The 16123-nt window shown below is 34.7% G+C and overlaps 2 protein-coding genes across 3 annotated transcripts; one reads left to right on the plus strand and one right to left on the minus strand.

The window, feature by feature from the left end:
* Positions 1–4120: 4120 nt before the first annotated feature.
* LOC120086020 (SURP and G-patch domain-containing protein 1-like protein) lies at positions 4121–8787 on the minus strand. Its single transcript, XM_039042414.1, has 9 exons — positions 8521–8787; positions 7356–7783; positions 6358–6484; positions 6094–6197; positions 5670–5837; positions 5321–5455; positions 5030–5215; positions 4573–4751; positions 4121–4476 (listed from the first exon to the last, which is right to left on the minus strand). Exons 2-9 carry the CDS (start codon positions 7759–7761, stop codon positions 4450–4452), a joined length of 1332 nt encoding a protein of 443 aa, XP_038898342.1. The 5' UTR covers positions 7762–7783; positions 8521–8787; the 3' UTR covers positions 4121–4449.
* A 3196-nt stretch (positions 8788–11983) lies between these two features.
* LOC120086290 (putative tRNA (cytidine(34)-2'-O)-methyltransferase) lies at positions 11984–15187 on the plus strand. 2 transcript variants are annotated; one of them, XM_039042849.1, is made up of 7 exons: positions 11984–12266; positions 12353–12483; positions 13995–14063; positions 14167–14225; positions 14410–14470; positions 14615–14668; positions 14783–15187. In XM_039042849.1, exons 1-7 carry the CDS (start codon positions 12083–12085, stop codon positions 15062–15064), a joined length of 840 nt encoding a protein of 279 aa, XP_038898777.1. In that variant the 5' UTR covers positions 11984–12082; the 3' UTR covers positions 15065–15187. The 2 variants fall into 2 exon arrangements, with proteins under 2 accessions (XP_038898777.1, XP_038898778.1); XM_039042850.1 differs by having other exon boundaries at positions 12380–12483.
* The last annotated feature ends 936 nt before the right edge of the window (positions 15188–16123 follow it).

Here is a 16123-nt window from a genome sequence, read left to right on the forward strand (position 1 = left end):
GCCATTTTCCTGTTGGATTCGATCGTCGACTTCTGCACACCACTAACCACCGGCCGCCAAGGTAAGCCGCTAGTCGTCTTCTCGTTGATTCTCTCTCCCATTCACAGTTTGCTCCCTTCATTATCGTGCACCAAGATCCAATAGTCGTCTATACATATTTGTAGTGACCATGGCTGAAGAAGAATAAGAGATGAAGATTGGGAGTTATGTGTTATAAACCCCCATATGAAGATAGAGAGATAAAGATAGACTTTGTTCGTGCCGCCTATATAGATCTGCCGCACCAAGATTAAGGAGAACTTTTTTTTAACCCTAAATACATATGTTATTAACCTCAAGGGAATATGCATTCCTTTATTTGATATATATGAATTATATATTGTGGTATTGTTCACACGAGATTTCAAGAGAAATTTATTTCATGGAACTTGAACTTTGTATTTGTATTAATTTTGTGAAAAGTGAGTACAATCTCTAATACACAGTATTTTGATACTTTCAAAATAAACTATAAACTTTAAGCTAGTTGATCTTCTTAAATGACCGACCTTTGGGTTTGTTGATCTTTTTGGTGATCAGTCTGTGGCTTGTTGATCTTCTTGGGTGATCGGCCTTTAGGCTTGTTGATCTTCTTGGATGATCAGCTTTTGGGCTTGTTGATCTTCTTGGATGATCGGTCTTTGGGCTTGATGATCTTCTTGGATGATCGACCTTTAGGCTTGTTGATCTTCTTGGAGGATTGGTCTTTGGACTTGTTGATTTTCTTGGATGATCGGCCTTTGGGCTTATTGATCTTATTGGATGATCGCCCTTTGGGCTTGTTGATCTTCTTGGAGGATTAGTGTTCGCACGAGGCTTCTGGAGAAACTTGTTTCGTGGAGTTGAACTTGAGTTGGTGTTGATGTTAAGGTTGATTTAATGTGATGTAGTTCGATCTCTAGTACTTGGTTCTCTGATTCTCTCTTAGTTGGGTGAATGTGCTTGACTTGAAGAAGAAAAACACTGAACATTCTTGAAGTAGAAGTTTTGGAAGAGTCTTTGGGTCTTCAAGGATCTTCTATCTTCTAGGAGTGCAGCTTCATGAGTCTTGAGAGTCTTCTGCTTGTTGATGAATTCTCTCTAGGCTCTATGAATGTAGAAAATATTTGTATCTTCAAAGGAAAACTTGTATCTTCAAAGGATTTCAGTCTTCATAATGCTTGCATCTTCAAAGGACTTCAGTCTTCAAGATACTTGTATCTTCGAAATTGTAAAGAATTCTCTATAAGCTCTCTGGAGTATAGAATTGCTGACATCACAAATGAGAAGAACTTCTCTATTTATAGAGTTCTCTGCTGGAATTCATGGGCTTGGACTTGATCGGCCATGGGCCTAACTAATTGGATTTGGACCTTATTTGACATTTTGGTCAAATTAAGCCTATTTATGGGTTAAATTGGACTTTTAGCCCAAATAATAATATCAAATTGGACCGAAGTAATTTTATTCAATCCAACGGTTACGAAGGAAACATGTGGCATCATTGGACTTCGCCAATTTATATCTACAACTTCAATTTGGGACAAATGTCAACTTCTAATTAGTCTCAAATTCAATTATTTGGAATTTTGTCATTAATTTAGTAAATGACGTGGCAATTTGCGATCGGCCCAAAATTTCTCATTCAACAAGTATATACCGTTGTTTATTTGATATATACTGTGATTTATGTTGAATATTAAGTTAATATGTGATTTATATACGGTGGGATAACTGATAAAGAAATTCAATTAAACAATATATACTCTTAATTTTGTATATTGTAATATCTACTAATCTTAATTTTGTATATGTTCCAAGGTATATTTCAAGGTATTTATAAGAATATAAAAATTAGTTGAGTTCTTAAATTTTATGTATTGTGAAAGGGTTGGCAAAATTTTATGTATTGTGAAAGGATTGGCAAAATTCCCCGTGAAGAATCCCCGGTTTGACCGGAGAAAATTTTCGGGGCCTCATTTGGGGTCAGGGATGTTATCCCGCCCCGGCCCCGTCCCTGTCCCCGACCCCGACCCCGATTTGATATATTTTTATTTTTATAAATATATATTTATATATATAAAATAATTTATTTATATATATGTTTATAATGTATAGTGTTGGATTGGAGCCCAATATTAAATATCCAATTTCCAGCTCTAAGCCCAATAATCAAGCCCAAACTTAAAAAACTAAAAAAAAAGACCCTAAATTAAATATGATAGGAGATTCCCTACGGGGAACTAGTAGGGGAATCACCGTCGTTGTCCCTGCCTTCAAATGCGGACGGGGGCGAGGATGGAGTGAATTTTCCCCACGGGCCGAAAACGGGCGACAAATCCTGCCTCGCCCTGGTCTTGTTGCCAACCCTTATTGTTATATATACAAATTTTGATGTGTTAGATTTCTACTTACTTAAATAGATATATATACTGTAAATGAAATTTATGATATATACTGCGATCTATGTTGAACATTAAGCCAATATTATTTATATATCGTAGTATATTTCATATATTAGATTATACGGTAATTTATGTCAAGCATTGAATCGAACTCTAATTTATATATTGTACTATATTTCGTATGTTGGTTAGAATATTTTCAAACACCTAACAAAAATGTTTTGAAGTATATTTTAAATAACAATAAATCTACTAAAAAAACCGTGAAACCAACGAAAGATAGAAAATAAAATTTCATTAAATGTAATTTATCCAAGAAATTTCTGTTTTTAGAAGTTAGTCCATTTCCTAATAATGCTTTTGTTTCCTCTCCCTTCCCCAACCAGGATCATAGTTCGAAAATAGGGTAAAAATTAGCCACAAAGGAATCTTAGTCATGATTAAGAAACTTCTTTTCTATTATTTTATACCTAATCTTCCTCAGATCTTACGCTTTTCAATCAAATATTAACCTTCAATAGAATGATTGAGAGTGGTCTACTGATGTATACGACCATCTCCATCAAAATTGAATAGAATCAGAGATTGAATTGCAAATTTGGACTAAGAATAGGGGATTTGCCATCAGTCCTCATCTTAATGGTTTAGATATGCTATTAAAAGAAGTTAATTTTTTGTTTTGTCTCAGTAATGATCCTCATCAAAATAAGCCATTAAAACAATTGGTCAAAAAAAGATGATACTTATAAAAGGTAAAAAACTTTGAAGGCTATTTCTAATCGTTTCGAAAAACGACCCAAAAACTTCTGCTCATGGCTAATCAACTTCCTAACCACGATACGCCAATTCCTGGCCGAGACAAACCACTTCTCAAGTGAGATTCTTCTAATGCTTAGTAAATTGTCTTATTTCATCTCTGTAGAACTTTTGCTCAAACAGAACAAGGGAGAAGCAATATTGACGACATTAGTGGAGGTAGGAAATGCGTGGTTAAAAAACTAGCAAATTCACCAAAACTAAAAATATAATTTTGAACCCATAAAGTGAATTCAATAATTAAGAAGAGAATGATATGAAAATGACACGAAAAAAATCCTATAGTTTGAAAGATGACATGAAGCCAAAAAAAAGTGTACAGATTTTGTAAAGAGAATGCTATCAAATATGTGACATGAAGCCAATAAAAAGTATGCGTATTTTGTAAAGAGAATACCGTCAAGTATGTACTGCATGAGAATATATGATATCAAACTTTATTGAACGTAAAAATTAAGCTTGCCACCTTTTAGAAGAGTTATTTAAGACAATTTGAAGACTTTCTACATTTTTAGTTTTCCATTTTGACTAATTAATTGGTATGCAATTATGTTCTAATTGGTCCACGCACAATCTTTTGACCTATAAAATGACTAATAATTCTCTTCAAAACTCATATTATGAATCTTAAAAAGCTTATGCTTAATCAACTCATTTGGTATTGTCTTTTCTTTCAAACCTTGCTTTACATTTGATGTCTAAATCAATTCATTGGATTAATTTTGATCAAGCTAATTATGGAGTGAATTGTTTTAGGATCTAAGAGTACCATCATAAACTCTAAGTTGACATCTAACTAATATTGCATGCGCTTATCACTCTTAAGAACCACAGAATGATACTCCAGTAAGCCAAGGAAAGTGAGAGAAAAACGCGATAAATGCTTGAAGTTATGCATATTTATCAACAAAAACAGATCGAGTCCAGTATACTCATTAAGCACAAGAGGTTTTAAAACAAACCCCGAACCCAACCCCGTCTCCCACACCCACACCGCAAGGGTTTTTTTTAAAAATAAAAATTTTAAAAATAAAAAAGGAAACAATGACAAGACAAAAAGAACTACGTCTATTATCTATTTATTGAGTTAAGACATTAATTATGCCACAATAGATCAAGATAATTTCCATTCCCACCATGTAGTTTGCCTTTTCTCATAATTTTCAAACGTAGCCAGAACGATCATAGTGCCTTGCAGAACCATCATCAGTCAATAGTATGCTTTCCGAGGGTTATTCTACGAAAACCAAAAAATATGGCATCAAAACTACTTGATTAACATAGGCATTCAAGTAAGCAACTTCAAACTAAAATGGGTGTGATAAACAAATACCAGTGGATTTGGTCTGTAACGATAACCAAGCATCATGCGCTTCTTGTACTGCTCGTATATATCGTCTTCGGGAGTCACCTCACCAGGTTGATGGGCTCCAACACCCAAGTTATTCGTCTTTACATCACCTGCCATTATAGGATCGGCAATACCACTCTTGGAGCTTCCCAGACCCTCACCTGCGATTCTCTTGCGGGTATTAGAAGGTTTCCTCCAATTACCAAATGAATTTTCAAAGGAACGGGAATCATAATCTGAACTTTTGGTTCAATGTAAGCTCCAGGAAAAGTAGTGACTTGTCAAAACCTTTCGCAAGATGAACTTAAAGATAGATCTAATTAAGAATTCTAGAGCCTGGCATTGTTAAGTCCAATGGTCCATCTACTGACCCATGTGAAATGTGACCTGTGGTGTGTCAGCAAAAAGATGGGGGGAGAGAGAGAGAGGGAGAGAGAACCTTCTTTCCATCCCATTTTAGATAGGAGTCTGTGCCCAACATTATCAGCCTGAATTTTAGCCTTATCAGCGGCTTCTCTAGAATATTTCCGGGCAGATGCATCATTGCATGTAGCTAAGAACTTTTCAAGCTCCTCGTGGGGAATGAAGTCACCCATGTGATGCCCCCTTTTCCCTAAAGCTGAAGCTGCATAGCACCCCCAAAATAGAAAAGGAAGTTAAAGCAATAACACTACTAATGCCAAAAGCTACATAAATAATGGTCAACCAGGTACACCACAGCAGGTCATACCTTGAAGAGACGCAGGAGGTGGCATTTCATCTTTCGACTGTTTAGGTTGTCTCATCCTCTCTTCGCGAGCAGCTTTCTTCATGTAGAATTCCATCATTGCAATTGGATCTCCACTTGGTGGTGGCCTAACTTCACCTTAAAACGTGAAAACCACACATCAAGTACAATGTCAATTCATTGAACATAGTGAGCACTAAACAGCCTCCCGATGAATTTCTCAGACAATTTCGGACATAAGATGCCCATTTTACCTACTCTCTCTCATCCCCCACAACAAAAGGAAGGGGAAGAGCAGCACCTTACTTTGAATATTACAAGACGAAAGAAAGTCACGGTGTCAAATAGTTACCTGTTCTTTCAGGCCATGGCGTAGCATTAGATGAACCTACAGAAGTCCTTGAATCCTCAGATGGTTCATACAAAGCAGAGGCAGGGGTTTGATAATTTGATGAGGAAGACTGCTGGAGAGATTTCTGGAAACCAGTCCTTGGCTTAGAAGTTAGCACGCTCCCACCATCTACAGATAGAAAGAGCAAAATGTATGTGAAAAACAATTACTCCCAATGAGATCAAGTTATTCAGGAAAAACCCCACAAGAAAAATAAGATGAGAAGTCTTATCCAAGAATAAAATTCCCCAATTTGAACATTTAAAATTCGTCCAGTTTAAGAGTACGCAACAAAAACTAACACCAGAATGCGACACAAATTTCATTAATGACACCAATTCTTGTTTTCAAAGGATAATATGAGAATCAAGAGAGAAGCCCAAACCATTGGATGATTTGAGTTCGATAGTCTGTGAAAGAGCTTTTTCTTCTTGAGCTAGCTGATATTCATAGTATTTGTAATCTGCAGAACTCTCATCAAACAGAAATCTGCAAAGATTAATTAATAGATATTTTGTTAAAAATTCATTTTTGGAAAGCTAAGCATCGAATAACCAATGAAGCCATAGATACAAGAAAGCAGTAGCAGAAACGGAATTGTTAAGAAAAAACAATGCATGGAAACTTTTAAAGCACAACAAGAACGTACTTAAAAGGTGTATCTCCAGGATTTTTTTGGCGAGTAACATGCTCAAATTGCCTTCCATGTTTAGCCACAAAACTTGCTAGCTTGTCGGCAACTTTCTTCACTGTAGGATCACTTGGTGAAGGTGGTGCTGCATATCACTTATAAAACTGATTAATACCAAGAGCATGAACAAGTGAATGCAAATTACTCTTGCAGCAGGCTGCTACATATTCCAATTCTTTCATTGAACATCTCTTCCACCAATGTTGAAAGGTATTAAAGGTATACACTGCATTCATGAGACAAGAAATTTTCAAGAGTGCTTTGTACTCTACATCTGAAGAAGTCCAAGTTTTACAAGAGATCTAAACTCACGGTCCCAACAAAAGCCAATGCAGTTAACTGAAGGAAAATGGATTATGACCTACATGTTAATTCTATAATGCCCCAAGCCCCCAATAGAACAAAATGGTTTTCGGTAGATTCAAGAACAACGTACAACTCTCTGTGCAAAAACTGTCGGTAAAAAGATGAAGGGTGAAGATGCAATCGGGAAGAAATCTTCCATAGACCAATTTAAATTAGAAAACAGAAAGGCAGAATACAGACAGGAAAGAAGCACGCTGAACCATAGTTCTTTTCAACTTGAAACAATTGAGGTCTGACATTCTTAGGGACTTAAAATTGAAAACTATATATAAGTTATTTACTCACCTCCCTATGCCAAATAATTTTCCAACAACGGTAGATAACAGTTATTCAGGACAATAACTTGAGTGAACTTGTCAATAAAAGATATAAAAACAAGCCAACAGATAGATGCTAGCCATGCTCCAGGATGACAGAAGATGGATCATGATTGAACATGCATATAACAGGACAGCTGAAATTAAGTAACTAATTCACCGCAGCAACCAGAAAAGCCCTTAAACAGACCAGGTTTATTGGTTTACAAACTCTGGCAGATACTCGCCATTGATCCCAACAAGAAAGGAGTGTCAGTATAAAGTAGTAATTACCATCACCAGATTGAATTACTGGCTGCTCAGTAACATCTTGTGGACCTAACTTTTGACGCTTCTCTGGTAGATGATCAGATGCATCTACCAGATCAGATTCATCTTCATCCTCATCTTCTCCTAACTTTACAGAAGGTGCCACAAGCTTAGACTTCTGCTTCAAGCTGAAAGAAAGTTTTCCAGTTGGAGCAGTCTTACGAATCTCACCACCCTTAAACTGCATACTAGTTTTACTACTGGCATTGTGTGGAATAGAAGTCCCAGCTATAATCTTGATTGGTTTTGGCTCCTCAGAGGTAGCACCTTTATCCTTATCCTTCTCACCATTTTTCTGTTGGAGTTGTTTAAACCTTTCCATAAAGGAACCATCGTTGACAAAAAGAGTAGGGGGCATTCCTTTGTCCATGGAAGCACAATGAGTACACGGGCTGCTTACAATGAATCATCATTAGAAAGACAAGCAACCAGACATTTTAAATGATGAAGTAAAACAAGAGAACCAAACTTAGCAGGACAACCCTTGAAACAAAAACAAAACATAACATTCAAATCACACAGGGAAAAAAGATATCCCAAAGGATAAATGAAAAACTTCTCCCTTCAAACAGCCCCCGACTTCTTCACTAATTAAACATAATATTGTTAATCCCACACCTCTGGGTAAAGAGAAAACAAAATATACACAAAAAATGTCCAATCTATTAGAAAAATAAGGCTCACACGGACGAATTGATATTAACAATCGTCAAGAAATTCTCTTGACACAATCTGCTTAAGCATGGGTCTTTTTCGTAATCGAACACCGATCAAAAACTCATGGAAGTTAACCGACCAAATCAAAAACAGGGAATATTAAATAAAAATTTAAAACAATCAAACTGCAGAGAACGATTAACAAATACCACACCAATATTTCCGACGATGCAGGTAAAAATCACGAGAACCCACATCAAAATTTGCGAGCGTAGTGCAGAAACAGCACAAAAACATCCGCGTAATAAAAGTGAAACCATATCAAAGGGGAAAAAAAACCCTAGCTCCAGAACCTAAAAGCCCGCGAAGAACAATCACAACCAAAAGTGAAAAGACAAGCAAATACAGAATCCAAAACAACCGAAAGAGTAACTAAAATTATTTAACGGATCAAAATGAATGGAGAACTAACCCAAACGCTCTGCGGAACAATCTTGAATCTGAGAATAGAAATCCAAACCTTCCGGTTCGACTGCAAAACTGGATGGCGGTTGGTTTCCGCTAGCGCCGATTAAGGATCGGAAGATGAATTTGAAAAACAATCGAATTGAACAAAATCATGAACTGACCCGAAGGCTGGGCAATTTGTGTTTGGCGCAGAAAAGTGAAGTAGAGGAGAAGGCCTTTCCGTTCGTTCGTGGTTCATTAATATAAATATAAAAGGAAAATTTTCGGTTCCGTATCAGATGTCCGAAATTCGATTAAATAACATAAAAAAGAAAAGGTATGTGGCTTATTTATAAAACCAACCCTATACTTTAGGTTATTTGTAAGTTGCACCCCCCTCTCTCTCTCTCTCTTTTTTTTTTTTTCCTTTTTCCTTTTTCAATTTTTAATAAAAACTCTAAAGTCAATTTAGATTCTAAAATCGTTGTTGTATAACTTTTATATGGGTTCACTTTCTTATTTTGTTATTATTTAAAAAAAAAAAAAAAACTTAATTTGTCTTCCCAGCAAAATTCTTATATTAAAAAAGCGTTATTTTCAAGTATAAAAAATTAAATCAAAATATTTATAAATAGTAACATGATAGACTACAATAGATAGTGATAGATTATGGTATAGTCTATTGCTATCTATTAAGGTCTATGATTATATGTGATATTTTATTATTCTTTACAAATATTTTTAGTAATTTTATCATTTAAAATAATTTTATATTAAAAAAATCTATTTTAATATTTATTAATTAATTTTATTTTATATATGTGTAAGTATTTAGGTTAGTTTAACTAATTGCATGACATGCATGAAAACCTATGATATTAATTTGGTTGTTTAAAATTGTGTTTTTTCGTACTCATCATCAAACCAAAATAAGATTTTTTTTTTCAACATATAATTTATTCATAAAATTATAAAGCTTGCCTCTAAATTTGATAATTTGTCTAAATTTTATCTAATCCGACCTTGGCAATTGTGTTTGACTTCAACACCACACGTGGGATTAAGGATACATAGCTTTGACCACTTAATCGAGATTCGAGAATATATGTCCAAACCAGTTAACCAATAATTATTAAAATAACTTAATTCACTGTTGTGACATATGCTAACTCGAGACCAATCCAATTCATCATATATTAATAACCTCTCATACGTCAACCTAACACATACTCAACTAGTTTAGATATATACCTTTGATTCAAGACATTAAAAATTCAAATTTTTTCAACAACTTTTGTCAAGAAAAAGAAAGGAAAAAAAAAAATAGACTCTTTAGATAAATAACAACTCTGGGTTTAGGATTGTTTTGATTACAGGTTTGTTGTATCTTAATTGATATGTCTTTACAGTCTCGAAAGTATATAATAAGTTCATAAACGTTGACCAACATGATCATCCTAGATTTCCTAAACTTTTTATATTGTAAATTTAATCTTTAAATAATCAAATAATATTTAGGGACCGATTATTTCGCGGGCATCCTAGATTCTCATGAAGTGGTCATCTGTGTTTGTTTTGTGGTATTGTGAGATGTCTGACATCTAAATATTCAATCAGACATCCTATGATGCCCAAATGGAGGGCATCTGAAGAGTTTGGGATGCATTATTGAAAAATGAGTTTTCTAGATTCCCAAATTGAGGGCATCCCCAATTTACTTTTTTATTTTATTTTACATATATATTAATTTTAATTTGCATTATATAATTAAAATAAACACTTTCAACTATGTATATCATCTATTTTTAGTTATATCATAATTCTCATTATTTTTTTAGGAATATATTCAAATTCAACTTGATATTTATTTTATAAAAAAGCTTAAATTATGATATATTATTTTGTTAAAAAAAATAACATATAAAATAATATAAATTTTATTAATTTAAAAAGAAATTCAAATTGTAAAAACAAATATGTTATATAAGTTCAAGTCATATTCAATTAATTATAAAGTAATAAATAGTTGTAAGGGCATTATTGGAGTTTTATAAAAATTTAAGATAATCCTGAGTATAAATCCTACAAAACAAATACACTTATCAAAATTTCCCAGCTTACAAAACAAATACGATGATCTAAAGATATCGGATATCTATAATTTTAGGCATATAAGATTTTGGTTATCTTCATTCTCAAACAAAAATAAACCACCGTTTAGGGTTTTATTATGCACAACAATAAAAATACATAGAAACTTATTACCCTTTCTCATTTCTAAGACAAAATAACAGGAAAATTTGTACGGATGACCCACTTTTTGGGCCCAAAATGTCAAATGACCTATTTTTTAAAAATAATGTCAATTGACCCTTTGCTGACATCATTGGCATACCAGATTATGCAAATGTCTTCACCTCTTTGTCTTTTTACTCTTCTACTTGTGTTGATTGTGTCTTAAACTGATCGGTAATGGGGATAGGGTGGGTCGTTATGGGGCTTAAAAATATTGTGAACCTATGATTTTTTATTTATTATTTTTTTTGGCTTTTTAGCTTTCGATGTGTTCTGAGATTAAAAACTAGTAGAAAGAGAGAATGTGAGTGAAATAAGTGAGAGTGAAATCAATGAGAGCGACACCAGCGAGACAATGTTTAAAGAAAATCTTTCTTTTCGAAAGGGAGAGAGAGCGAGAGAGAGAAAGGGAGAGAGCGAGAGAGAGAAAGAGATAGAGTAAGAGATAAACATTTTGTTAACTATTTATTATTTTTTTTTTTTGTCTTGCTCTCTTAGAAATCCACCGAATAAAAGGAAATAACAAATAAAACAAGTTTATACAGTGAATTTCTCGATAAATAAATTGGCACTTAGAAATCCAAACTTCTACGTTCTAAATGTAACAATGTGGAAGGAGATTATAAATTGCAGCAAGCAAAGGCAAAATAGCTAAACAATAACATACATCAATTTTTTTTTTATAATAATTAAAACAGAGCTCAAAAACATGAATCTCTCGTCCCACATGCCTATTACATGAATCTATCGCTCTCTCTCTCTTTCTCTCTCTCTCCCTTTCACTCTTTCGCCCTCTCTCCCTTCGGAAGAGAGAGATTTTCTTTAGATATTGTTTCGCTAGTCTTGCTCTCTCTGGTGTCGTTCTCGCCAATTTCACTCATATTTTCTCTTTCTGCTCGTCTTCAATCTCATAACACATCGAGAATAAAAAAAACAAACAAAAAATCATAGGTTCACAATATTTCTAAACACCAAAACGACCCACCCTATCCCCATTACTAATCAGTTTAAGACACAATCGGCACGAATAGAAAGATAAGAAAACAAAGAGGTGAGGGCATTTACATAATCTGGTATGATGATAATATCAATCGAGGGATAATTGACATTATTTTAGAAAAAATAAGTCATTTAACCTTTTGAGCCCAAAAAATAGCCATGTGTACAAATTTCCTCAAAATAACTACAAAACCCGTAAGTTCCCTACCTTCGAAACGAACTTAGAGAGGCACAAAGTATAGAAGAAGAGCGGCAGCAAGAAGGAAGAAGAAGAAGAAGATTGTTCTGCTAAGATGCCATTAATGGACACAGCAACAGTCACTCTCAGAACTTTAAACCCATTTCCCCCTTTTCAACTACGCTCATCGAGGCCTCATCATCTTCTTCGCCCTCACTGCTTCTCCCATTTCACCAACAAACAGCACAATCCATCTTCTTCCTCCTCCTTCCACCGGCTTCTCCCCTTCTGCTCCTTATGTAAGTATCTATCTGTAATTAAATGTTCTTACATCCTATGGACTCTGTAATTTCGGCTGTCAATTGAGTTGAAAGCGCCTTTTTAGTTTGGTTTTGCTGTGTTAATGGCGCAGCTGAAAGAGTGGAGGGTTCTGGTTCCCTTCCGAGTGGTGTTGGTGAGGCCGTTAATGGGGTTTCCCAGCCAAAGCTTCTTCAAGTTGTATTAGTTTCTCCCTTGGTAATTATTTAAACATAGAACAAGTTCCCTTGCTTAGTTTATTCTTTTTCTTGCTCTTCTTTTCTGCATTTTCTTGCAAGCCATCGCTATCTTTAGTTTGTTTGTGTTTCTATCTGTATCTGGGGATTTGTACAGCTTGACTTAACATTTTGAAGAAGTTTCATATCGCTTTAAGCTTTGTTTGATTGTCAAGGACGAAATTTCACATGATTGAAAATTTTGATCAGATGTGAAGTGGCAGTACTTTTAAGAACTTCAGCTGTAACGTGTAGTCAATAGAGTAGGTTAGGTTCAAGAGTTTTTTGGGCATGGACGACCCAAATTTGGCTGTGCAAATGTCAAATAACTAATTCTGAAAACTAACATTTTTCTTAAGTTACAAAGCATCAATGAATGTTAAATTCTCCTTAGAGCGCATTTGCATTCCCGGGTTCGCACCCTTCGCAAATTGACGAGACCCCGAACGTGATATGAAGGTGCATTGTGATTTTATAAGAATAAGAATTCTTGCCCATTATAAAATTTCACGATTTTATGACTTCTATTGAAAGTGAAATCGCATTAGGGTCTCATCAATTCGCGATGGGTGAGACCCGCAATCACAAATGGGCAATTTAAAATTAGCCGTTTCAAAAGGTTAGTATTCATTATTTTTAGAATTCAGGTCATTTGACATTAGTGAGACCAAATTTGGGTCATTCGTACAAAAATCAGCTTAATAAGAAAAAACCTTTAATATCTCTGGGTTCTCGGGATCGGGCTGGGCGTGGTTGCCCCTCAATTAATGGGGGTAAGACCCTTGATACCGGGTTACCAAAACATATAGGGTAGCTTTTCCTAGATTCTGGATGTTCTTTGAAAGGATGTACTCCAGATTTACTTTGAATTTTTCAATAAGACAAACAAAAGAAATTCAGAGGATATTGGCACAGGGAAATTTGCTGACATTCCAGTGGGTGTTTTGTTTGAAAACAAATTAATAGGGACTAGGGAGCCTTTAGTTAGATATTTGCATCAATCTCTGTCGTGTGCATAAGGTTGATGGTAAACTAGAGACCTTAGGTGGTATCATCGGATGATTATCAAGTTGGAATTAGTAGAGCTGCTGGCACTTAATGCCTGATTCGCAACAGTCGTCTTCAAGTTGAGATGTGAGGGTTGAGACAGCATCTTGTCGAAATTTCAATAGAATGCTCGTAAACTTGTCAAGCAGTTGATGTCATATTAGAGCAAAAGGTTGTGTGATGTTAATGGTAAACTTTTATTTTGGTCGATATCAAATGCTTCTAGTATATTTCTTCCAAATTGAATTCTACTTCTAACAAAATACAAAATCCACATTGTGTGTACATACAGTACAACTTATTAGTTTGTATATCATGGCACGAGTTGTATGCAGTTGTGTGAAACACGGTGAATGCCGAATCGTAATTTCTCCATTTTCCTTTTGGGTTGCAGACAACCTCAAAATTCCTCAAGGATGGCTCTGAGATTTCTGTTGTCCTTGACAGATTCCTGGGAACACTGGTAGCATTGCCAGAACATGTGCGGCATCAGCTGTTGGACTACATCTAGTTGGGGTTAGTATTGTAACATCTCTACTTCGAGTGCAATCGTTCTGATTTCCCCCTCAAAAATCTTTTTTTGGAGCTGCTGTTGACTTTAATAACTTATCTTTCTCAGCCATTGGGATTTAAGGTAGATGACACGAAGTTAAAGCGGGCTGGTTTGGATTATTGGCCGTATCCCATGATGCATTCTATACATGATTCTTGTGCTCTCATTTACAGTTAAATAACAGGAATTCGAGTTCTTTGAATGTTGGAAAATTGTACTTTACGTTTTCTTGAACTGTTTGAGTTTTCTATTTCGTGCTGCCACTGTACATATAGTTCAATGTTTTCGAGTTTTAACATCGTATTTTAGATACGTCGTCGTTAAAATTCATCACACGTGGGCAGACTTTCGAGACTACTTTATGAAACAGGTAATCTTCATTGCTTTTGTCTCATGTCTGCATAGAAAATGTGAACAAAATTCTATTTGCTTAGCGATTCTATGAGTTTCTTCCTCTTTGCATCCTGGATTGTTGAGACTATGTCTACCGACCCAATTGATATGATGTATACAGGAAGGAGAAAAGCGGCTGCTAGCATTTACAAAGAGAGGAACTACACTTCACTCGGTGAGTGCCCATTTCTTTGATGTTCTCTATACGGGTCTTATGAAATGTCGATCGCTCATGGGCTAGGGAAGGATTTTGAGTAACAATGGTTGTTCTCTTTTTTCATTTCTGCAGGATTTTTCATACAAGCGGGGCGATTACTTGTTGTTTGGCTCGGAAACTAGTGGCTTACCAGCCGAAGCTCTTGAGGACTGCAAAAACCAGCCATTTGGGGGAGGGACTTTAAGAATTCCAATGGTTGAAACTTATGTTAGATGCCTCAATCTCTCGGTAAGTGTTGGTATTGCCATATATGAAGCTTCAAGACAACTAAATTACGAGCAACTACAGCAGGTTGGATCAGAGAGTTGTACTGGCAATGAACAATCTATCATTACAGAAGATCTTTTTGCTTGATTCTTGGATATGAAATTTTGTACCATTTTAAATTTATTTGGAAACTATAACAGAAACATTGTTTACCCTATGGTCTTAAAGTTGATTCATTGCATGATGCTGTTATATTGCTGTTTTGTTATATTTTGTAATGTTAACCTGTTTTTCAATTCATGATTGTATTTCACCTTACTTTAATGTGACCATAAGAGTTCTTGTAGATTATTATTTGGTTTAAATCCTATTTTGGACTCTAAACTTTCTTATTTGTTTTATTTGTTCTTAAATTTTCAAAAAATAATTATTTTTATCTCCCAATTTTTGTAATGTCTATTTTATTCTTTAAACTTAGGGTACGTTGATCAAACCATAATGAAAATTGACATAATTGGAATGAGATTTTATTGATGGATGAATCGTAATAGATCTGAATTGCATATATAATTGGATTACTTTTGATTGCATTTACTTAGAATTATGAATCTGTCTCAATTTGCTGTTACTGTTACTATTTGATCTTAACGGTAATGGTAACGATAAAGGTACCAATAAATGTGGTAGATTCAGTAACAATAATGGTAAAGATAGTAGATCTCATGTAATTTTCAATCAAAATCAGATTGAGCATTCTCGATTTGATTATAAGTTTTGAGATGAGTCTCACAATTCATTACGATTGCAGAACTCAAGTAAACAACAACAACGGTACAACTGAGGCTCAATTTTTACATTATCGTTGATGGATTACCTTTCACATGGGTAAATGTGACCTTAAATAATAATAATAATAAAACAAATAATTTGATCCTAAAAAGGAGGTTTTTTTTTTTTTTTTTCTTTCTTACTCAATACTCTTTGACCCATGTGGTTCGAGTATATGTCCATGTTGACATGTTAGAACATATCTTCCAAACAATGTTATTAATCCGTTGAAATCTAAAATGATTTCATTTAAAACTTTAAGAATCAAAACCAACCGGTTGAAAGTCTGGAGAATATTGTCAAAAGTTTGGGGATGATTTTTTTTTTTTTAAAAAAAATATTGTAATTAAAGTGTGAGGTGGGAGAATCGAACCTCAA

This window comes from Benincasa hispida, chromosome 9 (genome assembly GCF_009727055.1).
Source record: "Benincasa hispida cultivar B227 chromosome 9, ASM972705v1, whole genome shotgun sequence".
NCBI lineage: Eukaryota > Viridiplantae > Streptophyta > Magnoliopsida > Cucurbitales > Cucurbitaceae > Benincasa > Benincasa hispida.

Coding starts and splice junctions, on each gene's coding strand:
- LOC120086020 (XM_039042414.1), bottom strand. CDS start 7,761: ATGGACAAAGGAATGCCCCCTACTCTTTTTGTCAACGATGGTTCCTTT. Junction 5,838..6,093: donor CGAACTCAAATCATCCAATG/GTTTGGGCTTCT, acceptor TTCTATCTGTAG/ATGGTGGGAGCGTGCTAACT. Junction 4,477..4,572: donor GTTACAGACCAAATCCACTG/GTATTTGTTTAT, acceptor TGGTTTTCGTAG/AATAACCCTCGGAAAGCATA.
- LOC120086290 (XM_039042849.1), top strand. CDS start 12,083: ATGCCATTAATGGACACAGCAACAGTCACTCTCAGAACTTTAAACCCA. Junction 14,226..14,409: donor GCTGGTTTGGATTATTGGCC/GTATCCCATGAT, acceptor ATCGTATTTTAG/ATACGTCGTCGTTAAAATTC. Junction 14,471..14,614: donor GAGACTACTTTATGAAACAG/GTAATCTTCATT, acceptor TGATGTATACAG/GAAGGAGAAAAGCGGCTGCT.